At 43.4% G+C, this 9,457-nt stretch overlaps 2 protein-coding genes across 6 annotated transcripts; one reads left to right on the top strand and one right to left on the bottom strand.

The window, feature by feature from the left end:
- The first annotated feature begins 201 nt into the window (after positions 1 to 201).
- On the top strand, positions 202 to 8,992 carry osgepl1 (O-sialoglycoprotein endopeptidase-like 1). Of its 5 annotated transcripts, none has more exons than XM_086091786.1 (8): positions 202 to 586; positions 826 to 1,213; positions 1,644 to 1,848; positions 2,510 to 2,658; positions 3,892 to 4,022; positions 4,102 to 4,173; positions 4,235 to 4,345; positions 8,254 to 8,992. In XM_086091786.1, the coding sequence occupies exons 1-7, from the start codon at positions 363 to 365 to the stop codon at positions 4,314 to 4,316; spliced, it is 1,251 nt and encodes a 416-aa protein (XP_085947912.1). In that variant the 5' UTR covers positions 202 to 362; the 3' UTR covers positions 4,317 to 4,345; positions 8,254 to 8,992. The 5 variants fall into 5 exon arrangements, with proteins under 5 accessions (XP_085947912.1, XP_085947911.1, XP_085947913.1 ...); XM_086091785.1 differs by having other exon boundaries at positions 8,251 to 8,992; XM_086091787.1 differs by lacking the exon at positions 8,254 to 8,992 and adding an exon at positions 4,576 to 6,912.
- Positions 6,288 to 8,542, bottom strand: LOC147165023 (peptidyl-prolyl cis-trans isomerase FKBP7-like). The gene is made up of 4 exons (XM_086091789.1): positions 8,279 to 8,542; positions 7,331 to 7,482; positions 6,546 to 6,673; positions 6,288 to 6,469 (listed from the first exon to the last, which is right to left on the bottom strand). The coding sequence occupies exons 1-4, from the start codon at positions 8,479 to 8,481 to the stop codon at positions 6,308 to 6,310; spliced, it is 645 nt and encodes a 214-aa protein (XP_085947915.1). The 5' UTR covers positions 8,482 to 8,542; the 3' UTR covers positions 6,288 to 6,307.
- Positions 8,993 to 9,457: the final 465 nt, after the last annotated feature.

The raw sequence follows: 9,457 nt of genomic DNA, 5'->3' as shown, positions 1-9,457 counted from the left end.
TCTCGAGATACTCCTGTACACTAGGTGATTATAATCAATTTTATGAAATGAAATGCCTTCAGGGGCATATATCTATGTTCAGGACAACAGCAATGTGTTGTTGTTGTTGTTATTAAATGTATAGTATAATTTCGTACCAGCTGGTGGCGGGATTGTTTCGCGGTGCCAAGAAGAAAAGACGACGTAGTAGTCGAAGAAGAATTGAACCGGAAGTAAATCTACTTTGACTTTGGAAAAATAATAAAGTGATTTACTTTTAGATGTCACTGTCCCAGTCTTTCTCTCTTTAATTTAAACGTCAAGTGAGATGAAATCTTTCTCAGCCGCTTGCCAATTTAAATTGACTGCAATTACCCGTGAGCATGTTCCCTTCCAAAGCGAACAAGCTCATCTTGAGACTGGGTTGGCCATTTAAACGGCGGCGGTATGGCGACGTTGCCATGGGGAAACGCTCCACCGGCTCCGCTTCCTCTCGGCTTGTTTTGGGCATCGAGACGAGCTGCGATGAGACCGCAGCGGCCGTGGTCAGCGAGACGGGCGCAATACTGGGAGAGTCTCTTCACTCTCAGAAAGAGGTACACCTCAGGTGAGACGATGTCTCCTGTGTCATTCCAATGCTCCAAAGACTCAACTTTATTTCAAATTACTGTATTTGTTTACACAAACATGACAAACGACATGCATGAGTGATATAACACAAACCAACGTGTCGTGGGCCGGTGGAGAATCCCAATGAATCATTTGTGGGCACGAATGAGATATAATGTGCATACAAAATACTAACTTGAGAAAATTGCTTGTCTGACTTCCGCTCTCCCAATGTAGGACGGGCGGCATCGTCCCCACCGTGGCCCAGCAGCTCCACAGGGAGCACATTGAGCGCGTAGTCCAGGAGGCGTTGGAGCGCAGCGGCGTGGCCCCACATCAACTGTCGGCTGTGGCCACCACGGTGAAGCCGGGCCTGGCCCTGAGCTTGGGCGTGGGCCTGGAGTTCAGCCGGAATTTCGTGAGGCGCCACCGCACGCCTTTTATCCCCGTCCACCACATGGAGGCCCACGCCCTGACCGTCCGCCTGCTCCAGCCCGTCTCCTTCCCCTTCCTGGTGCTACTCGTGTCGGGCGGGCACTCGCTGCTCGCCGTGGCTCGCGGCGTGGACAATTTCCTTCTGCTGGGTCACACTCTGGATGAAGCTCCGGGTGACACTCTAGATAAGGTGAAAGACACTTTTAAGTCGTTCACTGCCGTGGGTTTTGTTATTGGTCAATTGCAATCCACCCATTTACTGCCACCGACGAATACAATCGTCAAATATGTGATGGTGTCGCCCACCTAGTCTGCAAAATTCAAGCTTCTACATAACTGTAATGACCAACAGATCCCTGTAGAGGGTGACATTGCACCGATTTTGAGGTCGGCACCGCTCTTGAGAAGAAGTAGGGGGGGGAATTTTGGCTTGTCACCTTCATTATAACGTAGAGAAATGCACATTGGAAATCGGTCAAGGTTCGTCCAACTGCAAGGACAGATTCCCAATTCTGATTTGTTTTTGTTCAATGTCAGGGATCGCGAAAACAACTCCCCACATAAGTGACCTGCGCCGCCACCTTATTTGTTTGACTAATGTTTTTGGTGTGGCTCCACAGGTGGCGAGACGTCTGTCGCTGGCCAAGCACCCGCGTTGTTCCACGCTGAGCGGAGGACAGGCCATAGAGCTGCTGGCACAGGACGGCGACCGCTTGCAGTTTCCCTTCAGGACGCCCATGGGACAAACGTATGACTGCTGTTTCTCGTTCGCCGGGATACGAACTCAAGTTAACATGACCATAGAGAAAAAAGAAGCAGAAGGAGGTACGGTGACAAAACAAACACGTCATCCGCACAGAATGTTGCAAAATGTTGAAACATTTTCAAAGAAGTCACTTTCCCCCTGTCAGAGGTCACCATTTTCCATGGGTGGGCTAACGCGGCCCTCCGCCCTCACCTGGATTTGAACCCTTATCCCTCCCTGCGTCCAAAGTCAGCGGTGTTGCCCACTAACATTTTCTCAGAACATTCCATTTACTTCACCTTCAGTACACAACAAAACTGTCAAAAATGGCGACATTTCAAATCTTCAGCCTGCCCAAATCCGACCTCCAACCCAATCGGCTCTGTCAAAATAATGAACCCAATCTTGGGTAAAAGCTACTCAATATGCTCAAAATCCACAGCGAGTTGGGTTAGGAAAACAACCCAACACTTCTTAGTCATCTTCTGAAGCATTACTCACGAGGCCAGTCCTGCCTTTTAAAGCCAAGCACGGATAGTAAGTGTGACAATGGCGACCTCAAGTGGACACAAATACAACCTGCAACTCACATGTACATTTTGTTGTTCCAACAATACAAAAGCAACCTTTATCCAGTAACTCAATTGATCACCAAGATAATTGGTAGAATAGCGGTAATGGATTCATAACATGTTTTGGCAGCTGCATCCGTGTGACGGACTAACTTTTTTTCGTCCGCAGGAATCGAACGCGGAACTCTGCTCCCCTGCGTGAACGACATAGCGGCCGCGACGCAGCACACGGTCGCGTGCCATCTGGCCAAGCGCACGCATCGCGCCGTCCTCTTCTGCAAGGCTAACGAGCTGCTGCCCTCGCTTGAGCCCACGTTGGTGAGTGCGTGCGTGGACTAAATAAAACTTGCAAGCGCATGTACCCTGGTGAAAATAATATATTTGTTTAGGGGTCCTAAACACAAACCCACTAAACTTGTAGTGCCCCTTGGAGTGCCCCCCACCAAAAATACAATGATCAATAATTTAATTTACTTTACTTTAATATTAATTGTAGGAGTAACAAATTAAATATATAATCAAATTTTATTTTATTTTAGTATAATTGATTAGGTATATTTTTTAATTATGTAAGGCAGAGCTGTGTAATTGCTCTACCGATTAATATTAATTATTTTATACATTAAATCAAAATATACTAACATTAAATATTGAATTGAACTGATCATTTAGATTATTATTGTGAATTGGTTTTGAGTTTCGGGGCCGGCTTGTTTCACCTTTTGCATATCTGTTAAATTACTGTTACATTTCAATTTTATATCATTAATATGAGTTATGTTATAAATCAAACTGAAATATTTGTTATTGCTCTACCTATTGTGGAACTTCATAAAAAATTGTTACAACGTTTGCAACTTCAAAAAAAATTAAGGATTAAACTGCAGGCATTTTTCTCCAGTTTTGTTGACATTTTTAACATTAACTGTTGTGTATAATTGTTATTTAAATATTAGGAATATGTTTACAATTTAGTCAAATATTTTTTTAATGATGACATACTGTCATTTTTTTCTTTTTAAATAAACCGAGGGAAATTTTCATTTAGGTTAAAAAAAATAAGGCCAAGAAGACTAAAAGAACAAGAAAAAAAAGGCCAGCAAATTAAATTACATTTTCTTTTTCGGTGTAGTTTTTCAAATGGCGAAATTCACAGGCAAAACAACAAGGTAAAATAATATTCTACAGTAAAAAATTAATACAAATGACACAATTACCAGTATGAACCTAGTTTTTAGCATTAAATGTATATTAATTACTAAAAATAACTATAAAGGCCAGAAGAATACGCTTAAAAAACAGTTGGGTAAAAACAAACAAAATTGGGATTAAAAAATAAATAAATCTGGGTGATTTTGTTTCATACAAAATGGCACAGAGAATTGGGTCAAATTGACCCAAGTAATGGATCGGTCCATTTTTATAATTTTTTTTACCCCAATTGGATCATTTCTGACCCAACTGTTTTCAGAATATCATTTTTGTTTTTTCCCTCTAGATTTTCAATTGAACCCACAACATGGCCTCCTGATACTCAACGATATGTTACAGGTTCTGTCGGGAGGCGTGGCGAGCAATCAGTATATCCGCAAAGCTCTGGGCCTCATCGCCGAGGCGACCGGCCTCCGCCTGCTCTGCCCTCCCGCCAAATTCTGCACCGACAACGGCGTGATGATCGCATGGTGCGTCGCCGCAATTCCTTTGGACCGACAAATTGCTTTTTTGTATCGCTTTTTTTTTTTTGTCTCTTTCCGCAATCAGGAACGGCGTCGAGCGACTCAGGGAAGAGAAAGGAATTCTGCCTCCCGACGCCGATGTCAGCTACGAGCCAAAGTACGTGCTGGCGTGTTTTTATTACTGATGAATTTCTAGTCAATGAAATATTACGTTGCAGGGCACCACTGGGCATCGACCTAACGTCGCGGGTGAAGGCGGCGGCCATCAAGGTGCCGTCAATCCGGATGAACATCTCATAAACGGCGAGAACATCAGCGGCATCAATCGTGTGGGTATTAAGAGCGCTCAAAATAAAATGTAAATACACAAATTGAAGGCGTTATTTTGGGAAATCGTGACACGTGCGCTGTTGTAACCGATGCAAAGCACGCATGGGACATGATGTCATCTCGACATCAATCGTCACATTTTACATGTCTTTTCTTGACACAAAAGCGTCTTCAAAATGTCTCAAACTCCATCCATCCGTCCATTTTCTGTACCGCTTGTCCTCACAAGGGTCGCGGGGGTTGCTGGAGCCTATCCCAGCTGGCTTCGGGCAGTAGGCGGGGTACACCCTGAACTGGTTGCCAGCCAATCGCAGGGCACACAGAGACGAACAACCATACTCACAATCGCACCTATGGACAATTTGGAGTGTCCAATTCACCTGCCATGCATGTTTTTGGAATGTGGGAGGAAACCGGAGTACCCGGAGAAAACCCACGCAGGCACGGGGAGAACATGCAAACTCCACCCAGGAAGGCCGAAGCCCGGACTTGATCTCACAACCTTTGCACTGGGAGGCGGACGTGCTTGTCTCAAACTCCAATTTTGAAATCAACCAATGAACTTGACCGTCCTGTTATGTTGCCGGTCAAATTGAGCCCTTTTCAAGAGTCATCGGCATCGTGTCACGTATTTGTATTTGACATCAAAACAATGTTTCTTTTCTTACTTTCATTTCTGACGCTTTTCAAATCGAGCCCAGGGACGGGACAGCATTGCTGTTCCTCAAAAACAAAACAATATTTTGGGGAAAATGTACATTTTGTACACACATCCTGAGTCAATCTGAACCATAGGCTTAATTGCTCTTTCTGAAAATCAAACCAAACAGTTTTATATTCTGTTTTTGACACTTCTGGGTAATTACACATACCATGGGTCAACAAAAACAACATTGTGGTCGGTCGGGGGTGGGGGGTGTTGTTCCGTTTCTGACACTTAACTCATTCAAACCCCAAAACGTATGAATACGTTTAATACTTTTGTCTTTCACTCCCAAAAACATATATATATTTTTATTTTAATTTTATGCTAGCGTATAGAGAAGGCTTTGATGCAGCTTCTGAACTGAAGAGGTCGCTTAAAGCAATGGTAGTTAAGAGTGTTCCCTCAATTTACGCTGGGGTTCGGTTCCAAAAAATGCCCGCAGTAAAAGAAATCCGGCGAAGTAGTTAGCTTTATGTTTAACATTTCTTATAAATGTTTTAAGGCTCTAAAACCCCTCACCACACAGTTTATACACGTTTTTTCCATTGGAGGCATTTACATTTTAATCTCTCTTGTTTAAAAATTCTCAATGTTTAAACCTTTTATAAAGTTTATAAAATGGGTACATTACTGTAAAAAAAAAAAAAAGTATGCAAAATTGCATACACACAAAAATCAGCAAGGCCGCGAAAAGTGAACCGCATTATAGCGAGGGAACGCTATTACAAAAAACGGCCCAGCAGGTGGCTGCAGAGTATAAGAGATCAACCAGGGCAAGTTATTTTACAGATTTGTGAATAATGATGACATTTTGCTATATTCTAATCCTAATTGCTGAAAAACGCAACAGATAGAAATATACTTTTTTTTTCCTGATGAAAAATCGAATCTTTCTTTTGGTAGATTCCATGTTTTTATAGCAATAGAACACAATATTCTGCGGGTCTTGCAAAATCAGTCAAAATCCAGTCAAACAGCAGGGGAGCGAAGGGGCTTGCTTCATTCAAAATGGCTGCTGGGAGTGAATGAGTCAAACATGCCTGAGTCCATTTTGTTATTGCAGGAGACGTAACCTCCTGTGATAATAATTATTCTTTACAGTTGTACAAAACGAAACGCCGTCTGCGCGGACAGATTGTTCAGCGTTTTAAAACTTCAGTGCCTTCCGACCCAAAACACATCGGCTATGAGAAATGAAAAAAGAAGTCACAGGCTTGAAGAAACGCTACAGCACCTTGGATGTGGGACGAGAGGACTAGAGCTCGTCGTGTTTATAAATGTTGTACTCATTGGCACTGATGATCCCGTCTTTGTCGGAATCGGTCTTGCGGAAGATGTCGGTGATAATCTTCTCGTAGTAGGCGTCGTCTTGCGGCTTGCCGTCTTTTTCAAACTCCATCTTCAAGTGGGCTTTGATCTGAAAATACCAGCAAAAGTCGATTAGAACCCTTTACGGAGTAAATATTTTGTTAATACTGCCAATTTGTTATGACCTCGGTCTTTGTGAGACTTCGGTCTTGATTGACGTCGATTTGTCCGAAAGCTTCCATGCTGCGCGGACCCCGAGACACGGAGAAGACCTCCACCTCAAATATCACCGTCGCATTGGGTGGGACAGGACCTGCATTTCAAAAGGGACTTTTTCATGGTTCATTTTATAACTTGGTGATGAAGTGCTGCCTCCACCAGTGAAAATACAAGCCACTGCGGCTCAGTCAATCTAATAACACCCTCGCAAAGAGTTTCTCCGCCATTGACTCCACAACATGGTCTGAAATACAATGTCAATAGGTAAGCAGAGCTGCATTGAGTTTTTTTTCAGGTCAAAATGACCGAGGGACATTGTTGCTGTTCCTGAGAATCAACATAACAAACAAATGTTTTTTTTTTGGGGGGGGGGGGGAGCTTGGGGTCAAAAGGACCCAGGGTCATTATTGCTTTTCCTGGTAAATGAATGTAAGAGGACAGTCGGGTTTGTTCAATGTGCTTTTCACTCTGTAGCTTTAAGACGTGTGAGCTTTGCATGCAGACGGCGACAATAAGACGGCATGCACGTCCCAACAACAAGCAAATAAAGTGAGCAGAAGTCCTGCAGGAAGTCAAGTGTCGAAGCTTAAAACCCGAGCGCATGCTTACAAGTCATGCCACGGAGAGATGAGAAAGGGGAAGAAGCCAGGCCCTCCATTCAGACAGAGTAACTGCAAGGCAAAGACACAATATGAAAGAAGTTGTGATTGGACAAAGACACGAGCGCCGCCGCCGCCGTCCAATCGGCTACCTTTGCCTTTCTCTCCAAAGGCCAAGGCGGATGGAACGGTTATTTTCCTCTTCTCCCCCACGCACACGCCGACCAACCCGATGTCCAGGCCCTTGATGACTTGTCCCACGCCCAGGATGAACCACTGCGGGTGGCCGGTTTTGTCGTGGCGGCTGAAATAAGACAATGGGAAATCTTGTTTTTGTTTTTTTTAAACACTCAGTGTTTCCATCCATAGGCAACTCTCTGGTTTTCATGTTGGTTACACAACGCCTGAAAATGCAGCCATTTTTGTTTGCATGTGTATTCTGGTGAAATGCACAGTATACATTTTCGGGGTCCCGAACACAATCAAACACCCGAGCCTGAATCTAGACAGGAACAGGAAGTTGGCCATTTTATTTTGAAGTGGCAAATGGCCTCAATAGTGCCCCCAGGAAAACTAGCAAGAGAAAAGCTTATGGCATTTGTTTCCCCCGATTTAACAACATTTGAGGACATCGCAATAGAATGTACGAAAAAGGTCTCAAGGACCCGTCCTCAAAATGGAACAGGAAGGAAGTCTGCCATTTTGGTCTGAAATGAACCATTCACTCATCCACCAGGAGCTCGTTTGTTTTATTCATAATGAAAGTGGATACTATTGCAAAGCATAATATTGTAACAATAGTAACAACTTTCCAGCATGCTTCGCAGCGCTCCTTGTCAATAGCTATTGCTCTTGATTTGCTTTTATTGCGAGTGTGTCTGCGATTTCGTTGAAGATGCTGTACACAAATGTTCGAATGAACATCTCAGACGAAAGTGCTTGAGGTCAACAAAGTGAGGAGTTCGTGTGTGAAGTGACTGATGAGCCTCAGCGACTGTCATCCTTTTACTGTTAAAATATTAAATTAAGAAAGTCCTTTAAAAAAAAAAATAATAATAATTTCTCTTGCTAGTAGGTGTAGGAGAAGTTTCCCCGCTGACCTGCAGTAGAACTGGGACCCATCTTTCTCCAGGAAGCCGTCGTAGTGGACGTTCAACAGGTCTCCGATCTTGCTCTTTTTTTCGCACGCGTCGGGCTGGTACACCACCTCGATCTTGACATCGTCTTCCGCCCAAACGCTCGCCAAGCGGAGCTGAGAGCACACAAAGACGCACAGTGTGTAGTAGCTCACCAACTTCCACATGTTCGAACCCGCGACGTCTGCAAGACTGCTGCAGTCGTGGCAACTCTTTCCCTTCTGGCGTTTGAACGCCAGAGGGCGTGGTGGAGTAAGACTACATATTTTTGCCCTGAGTCATGTCTGTCAGGTCGAGTTGGTTGATAGAAAAAAAGCTGAACATCCATCCATTTTCTATTGCGCTGGTCCTTTTTTAAGCCTTTTAAGGTGATCGGAAAGCCGACTTCGTGATGAGATAATCAGGCTTCCTCCGTAGTGTTTTCCAGCTAATCACAAGCGACACGCAAAGAACAACACACTCAATGAAGAACTTGTGATTTGACTCCTCTAAATGGCACTCTTAGTTTAAAGATTGCACTAGCCTTTATATTTAAACCAAGACAACCATCTTGAGAAGTAAAAAATATTGCAAGTGCTTAATGAAGCTTCATGAAGTTTTATTTTAACAATACCCACTGGCATATATTCTTTATCCTGTGCACAAAAAAAGAGACTATAATTGAAAACAACAAGCTATATTGCAGATTACTGAGCAGTTGTGGTCGTCTTCTTGTATATAACACACTCATATAGTTAAAAAAAAGGCATTCAAGACTGACTGACTTACATGAGCCAACGTATCCTGTCATTTCATCTGAGATGTTTCTTTGTCTGTCATCATCAAAGAGAAATAAAGTTTTACAACTATTTACAAAGACCGCAGCAAAGCATGCTAGGAAGTGCGCTGCCTCACCATCGCTACAATTGTATTCTGTCCCCTGCTGGCCAAAGCACCAGAAAAAGCTTGAAACGTGAATAATTCTTAACATTCGATTTACTTATGTTATGTCTGTATGTTTTTGGTCTTGGGACGAACTGTATTTGTAACTCAAGGCATCGCTGCAATACGTTTGGCTCGAGTACAGTTTCAGCAAAAACAAAAACATAGGTTATAATATCCGCGAATATGCGGGGGTTCACTGTACTGTACACGCTGTCTGTA

This window comes from Leptonotus elevatus, chromosome 12 (assembly GCF_054856555.1).
Source record: "Leptonotus elevatus isolate MCC_2025b chromosome 12, RoL_Lele_1.0, whole genome shotgun sequence".
NCBI lineage: Eukaryota > Metazoa > Chordata > Actinopteri > Syngnathiformes > Syngnathidae > Leptonotus > Leptonotus elevatus.
This window is presented reverse-complemented; position numbering and strand designations above follow the sequence as displayed.